At 37.4% G+C, this 24,594-nt stretch overlaps 2 protein-coding genes across 6 annotated transcripts in view; one reads left to right on the forward strand and one right to left on the reverse strand.

Annotated features, from left to right (window-relative positions):
* LOC140846909 (bromodomain adjacent to zinc finger domain protein 2B-like) overlaps nt 1–20,850 on the forward strand; it is a 191,587-nt gene extending 170,737 nt beyond the window's left edge. For 3 of the 5 annotated variants that reach the window (XM_073225166.1, XM_073225165.1, XM_073225167.1), the window contains 11 exons: nt 3,372–3,434; nt 4,358–4,502; nt 8,534–9,141; nt 9,563–9,836; nt 10,013–10,168; nt 10,552–10,712; nt 14,920–15,230; nt 15,617–15,752; nt 19,096–19,232; nt 19,510–19,653; nt 19,928–20,849. In XM_073225166.1, coding sequence (XP_073081267.1) covers nt 3,372–3,434; nt 4,358–4,502; nt 8,534–9,141; nt 9,563–9,836; nt 10,013–10,168; nt 10,552–10,712; nt 14,920–15,230; nt 15,617–15,752; nt 19,096–19,232; nt 19,510–19,653; nt 19,928–20,045 — 2,253 coding nt within the window. In that variant the 3' untranslated portion in view covers nt 20,046–20,849. Of the gene's footprint in view, nt 1–3,371; nt 3,435–4,357; nt 4,503–8,533; nt 9,142–9,562; nt 9,837–10,012; nt 10,169–10,551; nt 10,713–14,919; nt 15,231–15,616; nt 15,753–19,095; nt 19,233–19,509; nt 19,654–19,927 lie in introns of all 5 variants that reach the window. The other 2 variants (XM_073225164.1, XM_073225168.1) reach the window with 2 other exon arrangements.
* Nucleotides 1–24,594, reverse strand: part of LOC140846911 (enoyl-CoA delta isomerase 2-like) — a 79,751-nt gene that overhangs the window by 4,794 nt on the left and 50,363 nt on the right. The gene's annotated exons all lie outside the window — the stretch shown is intronic.

Consider the following 24,594-nt stretch of genomic DNA (forward strand, 5'->3'; position numbering starts at 1 on the left):
GGAGGAGATGTCTGCAATGGGTCAAGGATCTCTGAGGCCATCACTAGAATCAGTGACTCACTAGGAAGACTCACACACACATCAGAATCAGCAGAGAGAAAAGGCATGTGAGCCACAGCCCAGAGGAAACCAGACCCACACTGTTAAAGAGTCTTTTCCCAGTGGAGTCACACAGGATGGGCTTAAGTCTCCTAGGAATGAGTTATGACAAGTATAAAACTCCCAGGAGAAAAACGTGTTCAGTATACACCCCATTGTTAGCACAGTTGGGTTCCAGTGAGCCAATCTATCAGCGTGGGAGGAAACCCTCTGAAATCCAAGTTCCCAGACACCAGCCAGGGACCAGCCTTGTATGTGGGCCTTTCAAAGGAGAGCAGTCAGACCTGCAATGTCAACTCTTTTCTACACATGTAATAGTAGCAAAAATCAAGTAAACTGAACATTTCAAAAGGAGGGAGTGATAAACAATGTTAATGTAGCAAGAGTCTAGTGTGATGAGGATCGAAAGTGTCTGTGGGATCGGGCAAGGCAGGTCCCTGTGGACCAGTGGCAGCACAGTCGTTAGACGGGTCAGAGCAGAAGCCAGGCGGCGACGGATCGAGAACTATAGAAGGTGAGGAGGTGAGGATGACTTCTGTAAGCATTGTGCCTCAGAGGAAAAGGTGGTTCCTAAAGGGGACAGATAACCAAGGATTACTCAGATGTGAAAGGCTAAATATGATTTCGGGTTGAAGGGAGTCAGTAAGAGAGGGGTTGAAGATATAAAGAAAATAATCAATGGGGCAAGGTAGATAAACAGTACTAAAATTTGTTAATATTTAAATATCATTAATGTCTCTTAAACCACATGTATCATTTAAAGTGACTTTTTAATTGAATTATAGTTAGATTATAGGGTTTCATTGAGCAAAATCCTGGCAAATGTATATGTTATGAATGTGAGAAAACAGTTTAAAAAGTTTTTAAGATAATTTTAGGACCTAACAAGTCAAAATAACATTTCTTTTAAGTGATTTTAGAGTTATCTGTTATGATGAAGAACTGGTAGCCACTTATCAATTGCCTTAAAAAATTTAACTATTTAATGAGCCCAATGATAAGATAGATACATTATTCCTCAAAAAGTAGGTTTCGATTCTTGATTAAAGTTTAGTGAGAGTGCCAGGAATTAAAACTCTCTAGAAGATTAATTTCAGGGAGCCTTTCCGTTGAGACCCATGTGATCGCTTTCAGTTAGAAGGTCCTGCCCTTGACTAAGTCCATCCCCCTTGGTCTCAAAGATGATTCCCTCTTCTCCACACTCCTCATTCCTTCAGCACATGGAGTCTCTGTACCTAAACCTTAGAATTGTGTTGAAACCTACATGAGCTCTAACTTCACAAGTTGGCCTGGTAACAGGTTATGTGGATGATTGAACTTTGACACATAGGGACATACAATGGCCTCTCTTTTGGTTGGGAAATCATGGAGAACCACGGCAGAGACGAGTTCTTTGTGCCTAGTCTCCTTGCCTTTCTCTCTGACCTTTCAAGGTCTACACATCTCTTAAAATTATAAGGACTATTAGTCAAAACTCCTTTGCTTTAAACAACCCTTAGTAGACACTTTACTTCCTTTTCATCTTAGGGAGAGTCTTAGAAACAGCACTAAGTTTATTTGACTGATACATAGTTACTTTGATGTCTTTTGCAAGTATTTTTTATTACTGTTGCTTGAATTGTATTTTTGTGTAAGCGTCCTATCAAACATTTGCCCTGCAAGTCAAAAGATCACTTTAGAACCATACAGACATGTAATTATGTAATTATCTATTTGAGGGTCATTGGGCCTGTTCTCTTTTAAGGCTTCTTTCCTGAAGTAGAAATTGTGTTACTGTCAGCACAAATAGTGTGCCTAAACTCCTCTGTAACTTGCTCCCCTAAACTGAATGAGAAGTAGATAAATGATAGCTAATACTAAAGTTTCTTTTCATTTCCTTTTGTTGGGGAGATAACTACTCATCCAGAAATACCTGCTCATGAGTGGTTGGTGGCAGTGTGGCTTTTTAAAAATGCTTCTAGAAAATGAGCACCGGAAACAAATTTTACTTTTTTAAACCTAAGAAGTACCTGCATTTTCTAGATACAATTTTCAGAAAGAGGGAAAGTAACCAGTTTGCACACTGTGTGCCTGGAAGTTTGCTGGTTACTTTCAGATCTGTTCTACTCAGCCCTCACAGATGCCCCCATGTTACAGGAAATGTTATTATCAATTTACAGGTAAGGAAATAGTCTTAGAAGAGTTAAGTAGTTTGCCCATAGGAAGTAGCGTGGCTAAGATACAAAGAAAATACATGTACCTTTTACTTTATGCTTTCCCTCTAAAACATATAATTTGGTTTTCTAGAATGAAAAATTTCATGTAATCACTAGTAAAGTACCACTTATGAAATTAGTAATATATATTGTAGGGATTATTTTTCTTCTAAAAGCTCAATGTGTTCAAAATAAAACTTAACCTTCTTTGCCCTAAAAATGACTTCTTCGGTGAATGGCACCAGTATCTTTGCCGTCTCCCAGATTTAAACTCTTACCATGACTTACTCCTTCCTCTGCCTCCCTCACCCCTCGCTGCCTCATACCCGTGAGTTACCATGACTTAGCATTTCTAATTAGGTAATACTCTCTTACATCCATGTGCTTTTCTCCGTTTCTGTTTCTTTTACCCATGTGAGTCCCACATTCTCCCTCCCTCTTGAATCACTGCAGTGGAATACTAACCAGATCTGACAGTGTTAATCCTTTCCTGCTCCAGGCCATCTTAGGACTATTGCCGTAGTATCTTTGTAAGCATAGTTCTCACGTTTAACCCCCTCCAAGGATCACGTTATTGACCATGGTCAAGCATTTATAGCTCTAGATCGTTTAACCCTGAACGCATCCTTGCCTCATCTCCTGTCTTACCTCTTCATGTACCTTTCATGTCAAGATACGTCAGACTCTTTCTGGAATGCCCTGCCCTTTCTCTGATTGATCGAATCCGAACCATTCTTCGGTAGCTAATGAGGACACAACTTCTTCCCTGTAGCCTCTCTCGGTAAAGGTTCCCACTAAAAGCAATCTCACCCTCTCCTGAACTCCATGACTCTTACATCTCTACCTCTTTTGGGGTCCCTATGGCTTCCTCTGTGTAGTGGTTTTTATTTTCATAGTGTGATGTGCATGTGTCTCCCTACCAGATGATGAGTTTACAAAGAACCGAGAGCTGAGGCTGGCTCATGTCCACAGGGCCTATCCTAGTGCTTTGCATATAGGAGGCCTTCATTAAATATCCACTGATTGATTGAATAAATCTTAAAACCGGTAAATGATACTGTATTTTGTCATGTATAGGATGAAGGTGACCAAGCAGCAAGTGTTGAAGAGCTAGAAAAACAGATTGAAAAGCTGAGTAAAGTAAGCACTTTTCAGATTATAGCTTGCATCATTTTTGCAGTGTTTTAAAAATCCATCTTGTATGGGATTCCTTTTTTCTGACTGCTAAATAAAAGCAAGCTGCTTGTACGTAATTAAAATGGAGAGCTCCAGAAACATTCTCACAATTGAACCGTAAAAGTTTCTTGCCAATGTTAAAGGCCTCCCTCTTAAGACATGGTACTAACTTAATCAAGAGCTCTATTCTTTAGCTCTTTATTTAAATACAAAATATCAATAAATGCATGGTTGTATTTCTTGGAATTCATTACTTTTAAAATTCAGTCAGATTTCATGGTAATAGTTTCAGCATCCTGTGTTTTATTTAACATTAGTGTATTTGTAGGTTTTATTTGCACTGGATCTATAAACTATATGTTTGTACTTCTCATGTAAAACTGAATTTCAGTAGCATTAGTGAAGTATTTCAGGATTAGTATTATGAGATATCTGCATTTTATGTCATTAGATTCATCACACAGTTATTCCAAAATTTAGTCATATGCTGCCTAAGGTTTGCAGCATGAGTATAAAAATAGGCAAATACAGGTATATGTGAGTATTATTTGTTACACACTGTAGTCATTAGAATTGAGCCAATTTTCTTTGGCTCAGTGAAACGCTTGATCACATTGTTTATTACCAAATATAAGACATGCTTTACTATAAGATATCTAATCAAACAAAACATTTTTAATCCTTGGCAACAAACCCTCAAAGTAATTTCTGTCTTTACAACTGTTACTGGAACTGAAGTCAGACGTGTGATATTAGTTCTTTTGCTGCCTTTCTTCAGTAGTGAAATCTAGCAGCTCTAAAGCCATGAGAAGTATAAAGTCACTTAAATATCAATTTTTAAAGCGCTTAACACCCATAGCATAATTGTATGCATCATTTTTTAACAGCAACAGAGTCGGTACAGAAGGGAGCTCTTTGATGCGTCTCACTCTCTACGGTCGATGATGTTTGGCCAGGATCGTTACAGACGCCAGTACTGGATTTTCCCCCAGTGTGGGGGGATTTTTGTAGAAGGCATGGAGAGCTCTGCAGGTAGGAGCCATTAATCTGTTACAAAGTAATATAACAGACCATACGTTTTAAAACCCTGTTACTCCTTCGATATGTTGTGTGCTTCCAGAATCAAATGTGCATTGTGGATAAACATTGTAAAACCTTGTTTTTCATTTCTTTTGAACTCATAATGCCCCTTTCACTGATAAATACTCCTTTCCAGTCCATGATTTTTCTTCTTCTGCACTTTCTGACATCCACCCATTTTGTGGACACAGATCTTTACCTGTATTGGACTGTGTAGCTGCTGCTCCATTTCTCTTCCTTCCCACTGTCAAATTTTCCAACATGTGCTTTACTCTTTAACCTTTGCAGCAACCATCCATCCTGACGGTAGCCCTGGAGGTAAACTGCTTAAATCTAAGACCCTTAGCATAAGACTCATTCATCTTGAAGTCTTGAATGTGTTTGCAATTTGTGATTACCTTCTTCTCCATTAAACTTCTTACTTTCTTAGGTATTATCACACATCCGTCATGTTCTACCTTTAGACTCTGCTTTTCTGGCTCCGTTTCTGTTAAATTAACTAGCGCAGTGCACAGTGCATTTATAGGCCCGGTAAATTGTCTTGAATTGAATGTTTCAGAATACTATGTCTGGGAATTTTCAAATGCTTAGATTCTGATGGGGCCACAGTGCCAAGTCAGTGCTTCCATGTAGCCATTGCCTCAGGGTGGTGTAGGGAGGCAAAAACTTCTTTCAACTCGTTTTTTTTTTGAATACTCAGTATGTGCCAGGCATTTCTGGGCACTGGAGGTTCAAAGATAAACAAAACATTAGTCCATGCCCTCCATGTAGATGTTTAACAGTCCAATGTGAAGAAGGGACTGATTCATCACATAGGTGTCTAGGACAGGTACTATATAACAACGTAACTACCCTTGGGGCACAAAGGACAGTGAATAATAATTGAAAATGGTTTAGAATAGTGGCTGGCATGTAAATATTGTTGGCATATAACAAGCAGTGTTACTCTTGTGCACAGTAATTTATTTCTTGTGGATTCAAAGTATATGAAGAATGAGTATAAAATCGTGTATTGGAGTGATGCGTTAAAGTCACGGTCTGCCTTCCCGGGGTACAAGTTGCTGATAGAAATAGAATCAGGGAGGGCCCTTAGAGGCTTCAGGTGTGTTTATTTTTAAAGATTGATATGGATGGGTCAGAATGTTCATTAAACAGGATAGTGTAGTGAGTTCTTTTTTTAACTGATTGCTTAAAATATTTAAACATAAAAATATTTTAAAGCATGGAAAACATAAACTAAGTAACTAATAAATCAGTAAGTAAGTGGGACTGTCATACTAATAAGCCCCTGAATAGCAAAAGAAAACATGAACAGAATGAAAAGGCAATCTACTAAATGGGAAAAAATATATGCAAATCACATATCTGATAAAGGCCTGATATCCAAAGTATGTAAAGAACTCAATAGCAAATATGACTTAATAGCAAAATAAACAATCTGAAGATCTCAATAGACATTTTCCCAAAGAGACACACAGATGGCCACAAGTACCTGAAAAGATGCTCAACATCATTAATTGTCAGGGAAATACAATCTACATTAGATACCGCCTCATCCTGTTCGAGTGGTTCTTATCAAAGAGACAAGAAGTAAGTGTGGGTGAGGATGTGGAGAGAAGGGAGCTTTTGGGTACTGTTGGTGGGAATGTAAATTGTTGCAGCCGCTATTGGAAACAGTATAGAGGTTCCTCAGAAAAGTTAGAACTAGCATATGACCCAGCACTTTCACTTGTGGGTACTTATCCAAACAAATGAAAATGTAAACTCCAAACAGTATCTGCATCCCCATGTTCATTGCAGCTATTTGCAATAGCCAAGATAGGGGACCAACCTAAGTGTCTGTTGGAAGCATAGTAAGGGCTGGAAAGAAAGGGGATTATGTGAAATCGGTGACAGAAAAACTATCTAAAGAATCTCTGTATACTTAACATCCTTATAAACTTCCAAGTTTTTAAAAATAATTTTACATTTTAATGAGAGGTTTAACTGTCTATAAGTAAGAATTTGGATATTAAAGTTAATGACCCCATGAATAGGCTATTAAAATGTATCACCTCCGAAATCCCCTTACTAGTCTCAGACCTAGTGTGGTTGGTCGATCTGTTTGTTTTTGGATACATGAAAGTGATTTTTGAGATACTAGTTCTCAGAATAAATCAAGCACAAATATTAGTACTTCCTTGCTAGCTAGTAACTTGTACAAAATGAAGGAAATTTTCAAGCTTTGGATATATGAATAAATAAATAATGATATCCATATAAGAATATTATGCAGCTGATTGAAGGAAAATGTGGTACAGTTCTATGTTTCACCATGGAAAGCAATCTAAGGTATATAGTGAAAATAAGTAAAGCCATCCTTTTATTTCATCATCCAAAAAGTATTTATTGAGCCCCAGTTACATAGCAGCCACCATGTTAAGTAGCTGGGATCCTGTAAAAGCAATATAAACATTGCTCTGCCTTTAAGTAACGTTTGTTGAGTTAAATTGTAGTGTGTGGGTGGGGTATGGAATGAAATATTTAAAAATTAGCAGGTTAATGTGTATAATGGTAAATTCTGCAAAAGAAACATATAGGATGATGATATTCTAAGGTGAATAATAAGATGGGGACCCTACTTGAAATAGAGTAATCAGGGAAAACCTTTGTGAATAAGTGATACTTAATCTGAAACATGAAGGGTAAGGAGCCAGTCAACAAAACAGGATTTCAGGCAGAGGAACACCCAGTGCAAAGGCCCCAAGAAAGGAAATAACTTACCATGTTTGAGAGGCTGAAAAAAGGGAGAAAGGTGAGCAAGGTTAGCAAGGACAAGAGTGGTTTTCAGGAACCAGATCATACAGTGTTGGTGGCCTTGCTTAGGCATTTGGATTTTATCCAGATAAAAATGTTGCCGAAAACAGGAGCATCCCATTTATGTAACAGCACAAACTAATAGTGCATGCATGTAAGATTTCCCAAAGGATGTATGGACATGATTGATTAACCATAGTTGCATCTGAAGATTAGAAATAGGAACGGAGGGAGTAGGGCAGGAAAGGGTTACTTTATCCTCTCATTACTGAATATTTTACTGTGAACATACATCGTTTTTCAAATTAAATAAAGTAGGTTTATATTTTTCTAACACTTCTTATAAATTATTTTTAAAACACTGGTCAAAAATATGGACAAGAAGTTCACAAAGGAGAAATACCTGTTATCCTACAGAAAAATATCCAGTCTTATTAATAATCAGAAAAAAATATAGTTTAGATTCTCACCTCCCGGATATTGCCAAAGACAAAAGTTACTGACAGTCTTCAGTTTCATTGAGGGTGTAGGCAAACAGGTGCTCTTGTGTGAGACTTTCTGGAGGGCAATTTGACAATATATTTCAAAAACTCTGAAAAGTAGTATCTTATGACTCAGTTCTTTTCTGGAAATATATCCTAAGGAAGAAAATCAGGAGATAAAAAATCCAAAGACACAGATCTAAGATCATTCATCATTTATAGCATTGTTTATAATAATGAATAATTGGACCCTTTTAATAACTATCAATAGAAGATTGATTTTTTATGATATATTCCACTGAATATAGTAATTACAATTTATGGTATAGGTATATATTTATTGACACATCAGAATATTTAAAGAGTATTATTCAGTAAAATGTACAGTTTGGAAAACTGTAAAATAGGATTTCATGTGTGCATAGAGAACTCCTGGAAAAATTAATACAAAAATGTTAGTAGTAATTTGTATATTATGGCTTTTAATATTTTTTATTATTGTAATTTTTTGTGGTTAATTACAAAATTACATAATTTTTTCCAATGAGCGTAACAAGCTAGTCTATAAAAGAAAAAAATGAAGACTATTAAGTAAGCTAGAGAAATTTGTTGAAGTATTTATGCATATGACTTGATAAATAGCAATAAATATAGTATGGTTTGATCTAGAGGAACTGATCTTCGTAATGCTTTTGGATTTTGTAGGGCCGGAAGAAATTGCAAAAGAAAGAAAAAAACTAAGAAAAGCAGAAAAGATCCAGATCAAAGAAATACTTGATACTTCTGATGAGACTTTAAATTGTTCAAATCCAGATCATTGTAAGGAAAAGGAGGATCCTAACGAACAAGGTAACGCAAATCTGATTCTTCAGAAACCTGGCTCTTTTTCCAAATTCAGCAAGCTTTTAGAAGTAGCTGAGGTGCCTCCTGAGTCAGACGTAACGGCCCCCAAACCAAACAGCGGTGCAGATGGGTGCGCACTGCCTCACCAGAACAGTGGGAGACACTCACCGGGCAGCGTGCAGCCAACGGTGACACAGAACAGCATGGAAAAGACACACTCGAGTCTGTTCAGTCCTGGTTCAGGTGGTGCAGGCAAGGTCTACAGTCCTCTCCCCAGTGACCAGTTGTTACTGCCAAGAACACCTTGGGAGGACGCTTCCCTTACCCATGCCGATGCGCCAGCTGCCGCTTCACCAGCTCCTCAGGCCCAGCCGCCCTCTAAGTCACCTTCGCCTGGCCCAGCTCCTCGTCTTGGATCATCTCCTCAAAATCCTGTTGGCCTAAACCCGTTTGCTTTATCGCCTCTTCAGGTTAGTGCTACTAATTGTAACTCATTTTTATGTTGTTGTATTTGTCTGAGTCCATGAAAATTTTCACTAAAGGAGAATCAGTCGAATATTTACAATATTATTCCTGCCACAGTTTGAGAACTGAAGAGAGTCAGTATGGTCTATCACCAGGCTTCATTGGAACTACTGGGTTCTAGGAGTTTAAGTCTAAGGCAAAGCCTTCCTTTATAACTTTGTAACTTGTTACTGTTACAGTACTTCTAAAAGGGAAATTACTTTGGGGAGCAAATAAGATGGAGTTTAATGTTGTTGCTATTGTATTTAGTTTTCCTCCAATTGAGGTAAATGAAAATATTTTTTCAGAATTTTAAAAATTTCAGATTCTAAACATTTTTCCTGACTTCTTAGGTTGTTCTACTTTTAAAATATTTTCTTTTTCCAGATGAAAAGTGGAGTACCTGTGATGGGACTCCAGTTTTGTGGGGGGCCCACGGGCATGCTTAATTCCAGTATTCCATTCCTACCACCTGTCCCTAGTGTGGGATCAGGGTTGGGACTGTCAGAAGGAAACACTGATATGTTCTTGACTCCCAGTGTTGGGTCAAACGAAAGTGAGCCTCCAGTACCACAGAAGGAAAAAGTCTCTTCGACTCAACCTGCGGCTCTTGAAGTAGCCAAAGCAGTAAATTATCCTCGTTCAAAGCCTATTCCAGAAGGTGGGTACCTTGAGAGGGTTTGCTGTAGCCACTTACTTTATTGTATTGTTACAGATCTCTGTATTATAGCTGAATCTTTCATGCTTTTATATAGTTAAAAATTTTTTCATTTGTATCATGCCATTAATTCATATTCTGAGTATCTGTAAGTGCCCTACATGTTTATCTTGGCTTAGAAATGCAGTTTGGCTGGTGGAGAATTACTGACCCAGAGGATTTAAAAGCTTTGCTCGCAGTGCTACATCCCAGAGGGATAAGAGAACAGGCATTACACAAACAAATTCAGAAACACCTGGATTCCATCACTCAAGCCTGCATCGAGAATAAGGACGGTAGGCACCTAAAAGAGATTTCTGCTCTCTTGCTTAGTTATGCAAAGTCATTCTTTTATCTTAAAGCATATTTTAGTATGTCTTAATCTTAATTTATTACTAATAGGCTTTTTTTTCCCTATTTTGCCCGAAAACAATTTACATTTTCTTAAATTGGTACTACTTTTGATAGTTTGTTACAACCTACAGACATACTGTTCTGTTTCTTAAGAAGAGTACTTACTCCTCCTTGTGCAAGAGTCAGCTGCCTTGCTTATTCACAAGTGAATTTGTGTGTGTTAAATGTACATGTGTACGTGTTACCCCTGGAATTTCATTCACATTCTGGAAGAAATCATTGAGAGATAAAGTGGATTTTAAAATAAATTTCCTTTCAAATATAGTTACCATTATTGAGTCAAATGAGAATAAAGAAAGCCAGGTAACTCGAGATATAGTGGAGCACTGGTCAGTGGAAGAACAAGCAGTGGGCGTGGACTTGAGGATTCTTCAGCAGGTAGAAGATCTGGAAAGGAGAGTCGCATCAGCAAGTTTGCAAGTAAAGGTAAAGTTGACTTGGAATAAAACCTGTTTTTAGAATAATGGACGGTAACTAATATTTATTGTATGCCTGATATATGCCAGTTACTGCGCTAAATGTTCTCACTTTGATTAATTTCCCCCATGTTACAGGTAAGGAACAAGTCTCAGAGTAAGTAACCTGTCAGTGGTCATAATATAGTAAGTGGCTAAATGTGGAATCAAACCAGGTCTGTCCTCCCGAGTTCTTCTTACTAAATCTTGCCCACCTCCTCAGTGGCATTAAAAGTATCATTTCTGGTCTGCAGTTCTTCACCACAAGCAGGATTTCATAGTTCCAGCCATGATCAATGTAATGGCAAACTGCTTCTGCAGTGTTTCCTATATGCCTGGTAATTGTCCTGTATGCAAGCCATGTTACATAGCCATGTTATATGTTGAACTTTCACTATGATTTAAAACTGCTAATTTTAAAATATGTTATGTTGTGATACACATACTCACATCCTGTGTATATATGTAAAGTTTTAATTACTTATTGACTGGGCATTACCATGTCACAGCAATGATTGAAACTAAAAGGACAACAAAAGAAAAGCTTCAGCTTTGTGCAAAAGTTTTTTGTTTTAAAAAGAATATAAATGTCTCTTCTCAATTGATAATGTGATGTCTCTGAGAATAAATGGATGGATGATGAATAAGCATGAGACAGACACTTGAAGAGGCTTAGAAAATGTAGTTTCTGTGTAATTTGACTGAATATTTCATATTTCACTCAGAATGTGAGACTTATCCCATGATACTGTCCTACCAATGATTACAAATTAGCTGCATTAATTACTTTAATACTGGCATTCAGAAACTTTGGAGGATCTCATCTCAAAAAATCTCATTTTTCCAGAGCTAACAAAATGTCCCCTTTTTTCTTTTACCACAGACATAGTTACCAACTTAGGGAAACAAAAATTTATCATTTACTGAAATTGTGCTAGCAAACTTTATGTATCCTCCTCCTGGTACTATAATGCAATATAAAAATGCCTCACTTATCTGGCATCTTCAGCAAATGAACTCTTTCTTCTACAGAAGTTAATTTTCTGGAGAAATGAAAATTATTCTATGTAGTGCCATCATTTTTTAACGTGTGTTGGATCGCTTAGGTCTCCGTTACCCTGCCTTTTTAAATTGAGAATAGTGAGTTTGATTTAAGTTCTCTTGGTGACACCGGATCATCAGTATGAAGACCAGTTCCTGGGTAATGATTCCCTCAGGGACTGTGGAGAGGTTTTGCCCCTACAGTAAATTAAAAGGCCCTGGTGTGCTTTACCTTTTAAACTACTGCATCTGCTTTCCATCGTCTGTCTTCATCATCTCGCACGGTTGGTTGTTACTACTTGCTGGTTTGAATCTGGTCGGTTCTACTGTCCCTGCTTTCCTCCCATAACCATCCCCCTCTGGGTTTAACCTGCCGGTTCTAGGTGGCCGTTGGTTGGGAAAGCAGATCATCGGCTTTTTGAAATTGTCTGTGAAGTCGGCGTGGGCCTAACGTTTTCCCGGCGACACACTGAGATCTTGGTCTATTGACCTTATCACATTACCGACTGCTTAGATGTTCTTGCCCATGTTCTCAGCAGCTAAGATAAATGAGATTGGTTTTTCAAGTGAGATGCTCTAGCATCCTATTAATACAGTATTATGGGATTATTATGGATTTTTTAAAGAAATGAATTGTACTTATATTAGTCTTGAGGAATCTAAAACAAGTGATGGAAATAACCACAAAACATTTTACCATCTATAAAAGATTTAATGATTTTTTTTCCTAAAAACAAAATATTTATGTGGTCAGCCGTGGGAACTAGCCATTGTGAAGACATGTTAAGCAGGTGGCCTGGTACTACTTAGGTGCATTCATTTCTATTTTCAATATTGCTGATAATATGGAAATTCTGTTTTATATTTTAGGAAAATCTGCAAGAATCTAGTCCTGATCTGTAGAAAGTCTAATTACTCTTCTAGCTCCTGTAAACACAGCTCCTGTGTCTCTCCTTCAGTTTTCTCTTTTATAAGCAGAATAATTCCTTCAGCCATCGGTCCCATGGAATGGTTTCCAGGCGCACGATTCTCTTCTGATTAAACACGTGTCTGTATTCTTAAAATGTACCCCTCACTGTACACAGAGATGCCTGATGTGCTCATGGGACTTTACTTCCCTTAAGCTGGCACTATACTTCTCCTCATGCCAACTTGTACTAGCTTTTTAACATCCGAACCATACCGTTGCTTCACTGAGTGTGCATTATTAGAAAAAAATCCTTGTGCATCTTTCATTGTGCTTTTAAGTGTGTTGTATCGCATCCAATATTTCTTTGATTGGTTGCTTAAACTTCAAAGCTGATTTGCACTTATCATTGTTCTGTTTTTATTCATTTCATTTGGATATATTTTTCAGCATATGAAACTATGTTTATCACAGTCCTGTCATACAGAATATTAAACTTCCTTCCTAGTTAAGTCACCTGCATTTTTAATAGTTGAACCGAGCTGTTCACAAGTATATTAACATGACAAGCCAAATATAGAGAGCCCTTGGACAGTGGCAGTGAGGACCTTTTCTGAGGTGGCAAGCTGTGTCTATCACAGGGCTTTGCAGACAATTTTCAACCATCCACCTTCTCAAAATCTAATCTAGTCCTCATTTTCTTGTCTCTTGCCTTGAAAAAATCAAGATGTATTACGTTTATAGGATTCCCTTGATTTAGCAATTTTGGATCCCTTCCAAGATCTGGGACTGAGGTTCATTTGTTGTGACATACATGATGCAGTAATGTGCATGTACCCTTTATAAATTCATCCATACTTTCTAAATATGACTATTCTCTTGAGGTAAGAGGAAGTATTCCGATATATAAGAAAAACAATTATCTCTGAAGAGATTTAATAAAAAGGATCATGTTCATTCTACTTTTTACGTTATATGCTTTTACAAAGTCCCTATTCTACATCAGAGTGGACACCACAAAATTGAATAAATTGTGGTTTCTGCCCTCAATAATACATGTACACAGCCCTGCCAAATCTAGTAGCGGATCGTGAAGACGTACGAAGTCATTCATGAATTCAGGCCAGGAATACCCCGATTCTGGTGGGGCCAGGGGAAAGGTCAGGGAGGATTGCCTGCAGAAGTCCAGATGGAACGGGCGAAGGCGGGGCGGGGAGGCTGTGACAGAGAACAAGGGGTGCCACTGGGAAGAGTCAGTAACTGGGCAGAGCACCACGGCCAGGAAGCTCAGGACATGTTTGTGGTGTGACAAGTCACGGAGTTTGATCGCAGGGTAGGAGGCCTGAATGGGAATATGAGCGAAAGAGGGAGATTGAGGTACTTGAATGTCATGGTAAAACTGGGCTCTGCTGAACATTAGGAACTCTGAGGGGTCTTGAGCCAAAGGATCATTGTAAGCAAGCTGAATGATAAGACCATTCATTTATTCAATCAACATATATTTTGAGTGTCTAATATTTGCTTTCCCACTGCTGGAGATGAAATGAGTGAAAGTAGACATGGTCCCTGCCCTCAGGGAATTTAGAAGTAGAAAGACATTAATTAAATAATCACAGCAGTATCAAGCTGTGACTGCCACAGGTATGGGATATTACATGGTTCTATGAGAGACTGTAGGAGAGAGGCTTACCTCCTAAAAGAGGTCAGGGAAGGATTCCCTGAAGAAATAAATTCTCACGCGAGGGCCACAGGATGAGTGGAGTCACTAACGAGGTGCAGAGGAAAGGGGAAAAGCTCTGCAGGCAAATGCAGCAGCTTATGCGGAGCCCCTGAGGCCAGGATGGGCAGTACAAGGGCCTGTTCAGGAGCAGTGGCTGAAGGAATGAAAATGAACAGGAGACACAAAGTCCCTGCTGTCGAGAGATTCCCATTTAAAGGGGCCCGTGAAAGAATAAGCCGTTAGTGTGGAGTCCCTCAGAATACTTTGCTGATCTCCACTCTACCTCTCATAATATCAAAAGTTGTTAAATTTTCTTCTTCAAACTTCTCTTACAACTTTCTAATAATTTTCTTTCTTATTTTTGCCTAGCATTAGGAAACACAAGGTAAAAACTTCTAGTAATGATCCTTGAGGTCTGTTGGTGTCGGCTGCTGTATTTTAAGTAAAGGTAACTCACCCGTCAGGCATTTTAAGAGGAAACCGTAATCACGTTACTCTCTTGATATATAGGGTTGGATGTGTCCAGAACCGGTATCAGAGAGGGAGGACTTGGTCTACTTTGAACATAAGTCATTTTCGAACTTGTGCAAGGAGCACGGCGGAGAATTTACTGGCGAAGAAGAAAGCAGTGCGCATGCGCTAGAGCGGAAGAGTGACAACCCCCTAGATATAGCTGTAACCAGGCTGTCTGAGCTGGAGCGAAACATTGAAAGAAGGTATCTGAAGAGCCCCTTAAGTACCACCATTCAGATCAAACTGGATAATGTGGGCACAGTTACTGGCCCTGCTCCTGCACCATCCACTAGTGGTGATGACGACAGGTAGGTTATTGAAATTAACTTGAAAAATTATTGTGCTTCTTTGCTAATTGGAGCCTATTTTCTCTTGCCTGTTATCTATGTATCTTCTTGTATGTCTGTGATCCACATGGATCATGCTATTTGCATGGTGCTTTGTAAAAAATGATTTTCTTTTGTTATGTGTGTTGATAATCCTGCGAAGTGATCTTACATTTACCTGTTTGTGGCTAAGCTTTGAGGCACGTAGCCATGGTCTGTGCACTACATCAAATTTAGTTGCTTAAACCTTACACTTATCGGCTGTTACATGTTTCATCATCATTGGCTTTCAGTGTGATGATTGTTTCAGATTCAGTAACCGTAAGTGTGGACATGACCTACTTAATTTTTCTATTATTTCAATGCAGAATTGAAGAGGATATTGTTCCCGGTCTCAGGGTCTGGCGACGGGCATTATCAGCAGCTCGCAGTGCTGCACAGGTAGCTCTGTGCATTCAGCAGTTACAGAAATCCATAGCATGGGAAAAATCAACTATGAAAGCTGTAAGTGTTTTTATTTAAGAAATACTAGAGCTAATTTACTCTGTCCTGTTTTTTTCCCACCCTCCAGATTTTTCTTAATTCTACATTTCTTACTGTCAGAATAATGTATGCTGTACCTGAGTTCTCTTAATTCTTAAATGCTGTATGGTTTGATACTTTCCTCCTCGTTGTGAGCTTTTTGAAGTAATCTATCAAATGTGTTTATCTTTTAATCTCGATTCTCCCTCCTTCAGATATTGTTTATAATGGACTGAAGTTGTCTTCTGTGTTCAGTCAGCATAATAGTTAATTATGTTGCTAATCTAATCATAATAGTTGTTAATGTGAATATTCTGAAGTTGTTAATTCAAATATTCTTTTGCTTTCGTAAACATGGCAGTTGCTAACATTACCTGTAGTATACATTCATTGCATCCCAAAAATGTTCCTTATGTCTTTATCAATTTTAATTTTTTTAATACTAAGAAATTCTTAGATAATAAATACAAAATAAGCAGAGAGCTCTTACTTTATCCAATGATATCATGTATTTGACATCAGATGCAGTTCACATGAAAAGTAGATCTTTTAAGTCTTTTCTCTAATAATTCAGAAATTTTTTTCATCTTCTGTGTTTGAGCCCAGTTAGTCACTGTCATGTAGTGACCCCTGTTTTGTACCAGGCACCAAATATTATGTGTTCAATCATGTCTGTGTCCCTTTTGTCTCTTATCACATAGAGAAATATTTGTTATACACAGACTTTTGTGAATTGCTTCACCATTTGCTTTTAAATTATAGATTAGCTTTAACATTCAAACATTTGACATTTGTCTGCATGAATGACTGGAAGTAAGATTACTCAACAATAGTCATTCCCCAAAGAAAAGAAGTGATCCTTAAATAATTTTGCATTCTTTCCTTCATTCTCATCTCTGTGCTTATATTACTGAAGACCTTATTCATTCTACAGAAGTAAATTCGGTTTCTTCTGTATTTTTTCAGTTCTTCCTAAAATGTCCACAGAATAGTGAATCTGCAGTTTTCACAATATCCTCAAATTTCGGTCTTTCCCAATGTAGACTAGAATTTACCATGAGTTTAAAGACAGTGTCCAGTTCATCTGGTAGCATTTTTTACCAGGTAAAAATATTTTCTTGTAAAAACTGTTAAAATCAGTTTTAAAGTCACGTTAGACAAATATGTTTGGTGGAGTCTAGGCTATAATGATCAAAAAATACGGAATTCCTACAACACAATTAAATTTGAATGGTTATTTTTCTCATCCACCAAGAGAATCATCACAGTGTGGTCAGTTTTGTTACAACCTTTACACAAAAAAACAAAACTGGTACCAAAAGCTGCTTATTTGTAGTATACTTACTTCCTACAATTCACAGAATTTTTTCTGTTTTTGGAAATTCATAACCTTTTCCAGATTATTAATACACATTTCTCATTAACACCATCTCTCATAATTCTCTTTTTAATGTTCAATAATACAGTATTTGCTGTGAAACTACCTTAAAAAGAAGGCAGAGTTTCATGTTCAAGATGAATGAGTACATTGTAACCTTTAGTTAGCTGTAACAGTGCCTATAATAATCCTCGTAAGAAAAATTTCATGTTTTCTTACTGTGAGTATTGTTAGAAAATGATCTCAAGTAACATCTTAGTTCAAATAGGAACTAGAAGCTTTAGCCCATTATTCATGAAATGTTCTTTTTATGTAAGACAACTATTCAGTCTAACTTAATCTTAATTAACTGGACTTTTCCCTCAGTATATATTCAGCATTCTCTTTTCTCTTTTTTTTTATGATTTGGGGGTTCTAAAAGCTCAGTATAATATGAAAACTCAATCAGATTTTATTGAGTAAAAATTAATAAACTAAATGGAGAAGAGACTTAGTAAAACATTTTAATTATTTCAATCAGTGACAAGAGGTAGTGATTCTTTGCTATGATATGGGAAAGGCGTTAGATTTATAGTTTGCCTTATTTTAATCCAGTAAAATAACTCCTTAATTATGCATTTAACATCCCAATAGAGAACCAAATAATTGTAATTGGTTAAAAGCAGTTTTTAAAAAATGTTGCTCAAAGAATCATGAAATCCTCAAGGAAATTGATACGAAATACTCTAAAGAAATGTTTTCCGTCAAGTTCAGTTCAAGAATATAGGCAACATTTAATTAGGGCTAGACTGAATATCTAACTCCACATTCTAAGATTTTTTTTTTAAAGATTTCTTAACAGTCTGAGTAAGGAGTAAATAATTTTCTAAAAGAGGATAAATGCTATTGTAGAGAATCAAAACACAAACCATATATTACCAGTGACCTTGCGTATTTCTCTTCTTTGATCTATTATATTCATTGTAACTCTAATTCTCAAAATAGATGCTTATTTCCCAATTTCTAAATTGGGGGATGTTGGGAGGAGGGTGGGTACTCATTGTTACATTGACATGCTGCCTACAAATTGTTAGATTGCATAAGGGCCACATTGGGGTTCGTTTGTTTTTTTCCGTATACTTTCAGAGCTAGAATGGCCTTACCAACTGTGTGACTTATCTTCTTCTACAGATAAGCAAACAGAGCTTCACAGATACTTTTTTACAAATTTCCATAGCTAATCACTGACACAGCATAGCTGGCATTCATACCCTTTAATTCCAAATATGATCTATTTTATGCTATTTCTTTATTGTTTTCCCCAAAAACACATCTTTGTTTTTTTTTCTCATCTCTAATAACACTGCTTTGTTCACACCTGGGAACCACAAGTTTCTGGAACTCTCTTCTTAACAGCAAATGCTTTTTTGAGAAAAATAACAGTTTCCAGAAGATTTGACCATTTATAAAAGACTTTTTTTCCTATTTGATACTTCATGAGCCTTCTTTCATGTTTCGGCTACCTTTTTAATAACCTCCTCAACTTTCTTATTAGTAATCTCTATATTTCTATGTATATCCACTCTTGTTCTTGATTATATTGTGCTCTAAAGGATAGTCTTTAAATTCATTCAATTAGTGACATTCAGTTCATTCAAAAGAATAGTATCTTTGATTCGTTCAAAGTCTAAAGGAAAACTGCTAAGTTCTGTAGCACCAAACATGGTGCCATGAGATCAACATCTTCGAGTTTTAAGAATTCTTTAGAGTTTTCATGCATCATTAGATTTTAGCCTAGTATTATCAGAGATCAAATTCATAGATCTCTCTTGAAAATAATAAAACTATCAACTTTTTGGGTGAGAAAGAGCATTCTTTTTGTTCTGTCAGAGTTTCATAATTTAAAACAATAGAAGGTCTATAGACAGTTATTTTCTTATACCTCATATATTATTTTTTAAATTAAAGACAAGTTCACTGAAAAGGGGCCGCAAAGACAGAAAAAGGAAAATAGAGGAAAGCACTTGTGGTACTGGAGTAAAAGAAGAAAGCTGTACTCGTGGAAAGAAACTGAGACAGGACAACTCTGACCTGACTCTTGGCAGGTATTATTTCTGTTCCCCTGTCCTATATGTTCATAACACCCCATTGTATTTGTTTAAAGACCGTCCACCATATTAAAGGTGACTTTTTGACTGTGTAAATAGGAACTTTCCTATGTAATGTAAACTCTGTACTATAAGTAAATGTATCCTTTCATCTTACTTTATGAATTAATTTGCATTGTCTTTACCTGAAAGAGAATGAAAGCTAAACTTTACTAAAGGTAGATAACTCTAAAGCATGGATATTGATTTCAAACATTATTTTTTCTACTACAAGCTTTTCTAAAATGCAAACTCGTCTCAGTAAAGACATGAAAAAAAGAAAAAGAGAGGAAAACACCTTCAGTAACTTACCAAGCCAGGAAAGCTTTACTTCTGTAAAGAAAATGAAGCAAGACCACTCTGACCTGACTCTTTCCAGGTATAATTTTTGTTCCCCTGTCCTATATATTCATAACATCCTGTTGTATTTGTTTAGAAACCTTCCACCATATTAAAAGTGACTTTATGACCGTTTGTGTAAAGAGGAATTTTCCTATGTAATGCCAACTCTGTACTATAAGTTAATGTATTCTTTCATGTGTTTTTATGAATTAATTTGCATTGTCTTTACTTGGAAGAGAATGAAAGCTAAACTTTTATTAAAGGTAGATAACTCAAGCATGGATATTGATTTCAAACATTACTTTCTCTAGTACCCTTCCTGAAATGGACAGTCATGAAGATGCACGGCCTTTTGTAGAACTGCCGGAGTGCAGCACACGGAGTCGTCTGCGTTTCCGCCTCAGGGATGGAAGACAACGTTTTTATTAAAAGTGCGTAAGAAGCTTTATATAATATGTCTGGTATCTGGGGGTCTCGTCAACAAGAAATAAAGTGGTTAAACACACACACAGAACAGTCTTTCAAGAATGATCATTTTCTTTTAAACAAATACAATATCCCTGAAAAAAGGAAAGCTTGGTGTGCATATTGGCTACTTTGGGCTGGTGTTTTCGTCACTGGTGGTACATACTCAGCAGGAGCAGCTGTGCAGGAAGTAGTGGGCATGGTATGAAAATGGCAGTTGGTCCAGTAATAATTGTCACTGTACATGTGTGTATCATTTGTTCTGTGACTGACTTGCACTCGAGGTGCCCTAGGTTGAGTATATCCTCAAACCCCTATCACAGTTCTCCTCAAATAACAAAAGTTTTCCTAAGCCTCTGCTACCGCACAATTACAAGTATACACAACATACTTTCATTCAAATGAATGAGGCTTTAACCTTAACCATCATCATTTTAGCCCTGATTGCTCTGTAAGTCATAGAACCCTGGCCTCCCCTCAAGTTTATGTTCCGATTGCCGTGCAAGTGGTGATCAGTGAATGGTGACCAGTGGTGATCAGTGAATGGTGACCAGTGAGTGCTCTGCTGTCAGACCCAGGGTAGCAGCAATTTGAAATAATATGTAGAGAAAAAAGTAATATTTATTTAGTTGTTAAGCATAGTGAAATTTATCTATGGGTATGGGGATATCTTGAACTCAGAATTAAGTTATCATAAATGCACAATGATCTCTTTTCCTTGTTTCAACCTCAAAATGAAATTTGTTAAAAGCACTAATTTTAAAATGAGGGAATCTAATCTGCCTTTGGTACCTTATGCACCCCCTCTGTGCTCCTTTTTTCCATTTCTCCCACCCCCAATACATTTTCAAAAAATTTAATATCCTATTCATTTAGCCTCTCATTAAATACATCCTCAACAAGGAAATCTGATATCAATCATTTACTCCTTATTGTAAGTTTTATTTGTGGGCTTCTTTCAACGTTATTTATATCTTAAGTATTTCCATTTAAGAAATGAAAGAAGTTTGTGTTGTTAAAATAATTTAATTTCAACTAGAAGTTAAGGGGGGAGGTATTTTAAGAGAATCAAAATTTTCCTTCCATAGAAATACGACTGTCATACAACACAGGGAAACTAGTAGAGCCTTATCAACTAGGAATTTCACTTCAATAAGATCTCTTAGGCTTGCTTGGGTCGTTTTATAACTCTAACTTTAAAAAAAGACTTTTTTGGTATTACTAATCTACAGTTACATGAAGAACATTATGTTCACTAGGCTCCCCCCTTCACCAAGTCCCCCCCACACACCCCTTCACAGTCACTGTCCATCAGTGTAGTAAGATGCTGTAAAATCACTACTTGTCTTCTCTGTTGTACAGCCCTCCCCTTGCCCCCCCCACCCCACTACACATGCTAATTGTAAGGCCCCCTTTCTGGTTCCTCACCCATCCTCCCCAGTCCCTTTCCCTTTGGTAACTGTTAGTCTGTTCGTGGGTTCTGTGATTCTATTGCTGTTTTGTTCCTTCAGTTTTTCTTTGTTCTTATACTCCACATATGAGTGAAATCATTTGGTTCTTGTCTTCCTCTGCCTGGCTTATTTCACTGAGCATAATACCCTCTACTAGCCCCATCCATGTTGTTGCAAATGGTAGGATTTGTTTTCTTCTTATGGCTGAATAATATTCCATTGTGTATATGTACCACCTCTTCTTTATCCATTCATCTGCTGATGGACACTTAGGTTGCTTCCATTTCTTGGCTACTGTAAATAGTGCTGCAATGAACATAGGGGTGCATCTGTCTTAAAAAATACATTTTTTTTTTAAACTTCAACTATATAAAATTGAGGTAATTCCTCTAATTTCCTTGAGCTCTTCAATTTCCTTCCCCCATATATAGATAGCTTTAATGTCTTTCCAGTCAACGTTTTATAGATTTATTTAGCAACATGTATCTTTAAAAATAGGTAGTAGCAAATGCTGGGCATAGAAGCCACAGGGCATAAATCTGTAAAGAAGTAAAAAGCTAACCTTTTCAAAGAATATTGTTTCTCTCTCACTTACCAACTTTACATTTCCCTGTATGGCCCCGGAATATGACTGGTTAGCCAGAGACGGGTAGGATTCCTCAAGGGAGAAACAACCTAAGACAGGCACCGTCACAGGGGAGCCATCAGGTGAGAAATTGGGGATCAACAGAGGTGAGGCTTAGAACCTCACCCCCCGTTTTGAGAGAAATCTGCATCCGTGGATGTTTTGTTGCCCTTGTCTAGCTTGGATTAATACTTAGTCCATAGGCACACACCTGATCATCTACATTTGCCCTCTTACAGCACTAAATTATGTTTTCTACCTTTATCTTGCATCTACCTACCACTTCAGCACTTTATTAAAAAAAGAATAATAAGGGAGAAATGTGGGATTCACATATAAATCAAGTATAAAAATCAAACAAATAATATCTGACTTGATTGTTTATAGTTCATGATGTGTGATCAAAACTGAAAGTTTCTGTGATGACTGCCCTTGCACTCTTCACCATGTAAGAACTTATTCACTATGTAAGAACTTGTTCACCATGTAAGAACTTGTTCGTTATGCTTCAGAAGATTGGAGACTGTTGAGAATTAGGCTTGGGGTTGATTAATGATTGTGCATTGAGTCCCCTATACAGAATTTTATTGTTAACAACCATTTGATCAATAAATATGAGAGATGCCCTCTCAAAAAAAAAAGTAGTTTCAGTGCCAAATGATTTCCCTCATTTGTGGAATATAACAATGAAGCAAAACTGAAGGAACAAAAGGCCAGCAGACTCCAAGAAGGAACTAGTGGTTCCCAGAGGGGGGAGGCTGGGGGAGGGGTGGTGGGGAGGGAGGGAGAAGGGGGATCGAGGGGTATTATGTTTAGTACACATGGTGTGGGGTGTCACGGGGAAAATAGTGTAGCACAGAAGGCATATAGTGAATCTGTGGCATCTTACTACCCTAATGGACAGTGACTGCCTTGGGGTATGAGTGGGGACTTGGTATGAGTGAATGTAGTAACCACATTGTGTTTTCATTTGAAACCTTTATGAGTATATCAATAACCTTAAAATTAAAAAATAATAGTGTGAAGAATATATGTACATGCAATGTTTTTAGACTTACCAGTTGCATTGTACTATAAACCTCATTCTGTTTTTGTTTCAAGTTGAATAAAATGTATAAATCTAGTTGATGACTTTGACGCTGCGAGGTACTCCATCACAGGGATGTATCACATGTAACATCCAGGTTTCTCTAGGAGTGCAAACTTAAGTTGCCTGCAGCTCCTTGTCACTGCAGTGACTTGTCATACATGTCATATGCAGGCTCATGGGTAGAAGCCAGTTTCCAAAATGGTCCCAAATGATTCTCACCTTCTGGTATTCATGCCCTGGTGTAATCCTTTTCCACACACTGTCACGGTTAGCCAGTATGACCAGCATAATATGGCAGAGTGACGGCAGGTAAATTCCCAGACTAGGTCATAAAATATGCTGTTGCCTCTGCCTTGTTCCCTCGGGTCGCTTGGTTCTCAGTAAGACCAACGACGGACAACCAAGAACTGCACCAGCTCGGAAGCCATGTGACTGTGGCATTTTAGAAGTGGATCCTTCAGCCCAAGTCAAGCGTTCGTTCACGTAACTGGAGCCCAAGACAACATCTGGACTGCAACTTGCTGAGAGATCCTAAGCCACACAACCCAGAAAAGCTCCTCCTAAGGTTTATTTTCTGTTTTTCAGTATAATTGGCATGCAGTATCCAATGACACGCATATCTCAGAGACAATGCCAGTTCAGTTCCACAGCACAACAAAGCATCTCAAGCAAGAAAGTGAAATGGATTTTTTGGTTTCCCAGTGCATATAAAAGTTACCTTCACACTATAGTCTCTTAAGTGTGCAATAGCATTATGTCTAAAAGCCTGCGTACATAACTTAAAAATACTTTATTGCTAAAAAATGCTAGCCATCATCTGAGCTTTCAGTCACTTGTGATTCCAAGTCACCATAACAAATACAATAATAATTTAAAAGTGAAATACCATGAGAATTACCAAAATGTGACAAACATGAAGTGAGCAAATACTGCTGGAAAAATGCCAATAGACTTGCTCAATTCAGGATTGCCACAAAACGTCAATGTGTGAAAACCACAGTATCTGCAAAGTGCAATAAAATGAGGTGTGCCCATAGTTCAGGGTGTATATCATAATGTTTCAATGTTTTTATGTATTACAAAGTGATCTCCAAATGTCTAGTTACCATCTGTCACCATACAATTATTAGAATATTAGTATATTCCTTCTGCTGAACCTTACATCCTCATAACGTATATTTTGTAACTGGAAGTTACCTCTTAATCCCTGTCACCTGTTTCACCTACTACCCACTGCTCCCTGCACTGGTAACCAACAGTTTGTTCCTTATCTATGAGTCTGTTTTGTTTTACGTTTGTATTGTTTTTTTAGTTTCCACATACAAGTGAAATATGGTATTTGTCTAT

This window comes from Manis javanica, chromosome 16, assembly GCF_040802235.1.
Source record: "Manis javanica isolate MJ-LG chromosome 16, MJ_LKY, whole genome shotgun sequence".
Classification (NCBI taxonomy): Eukaryota; Metazoa; Chordata; class Mammalia; order Pholidota; family Manidae; genus Manis; species Manis javanica.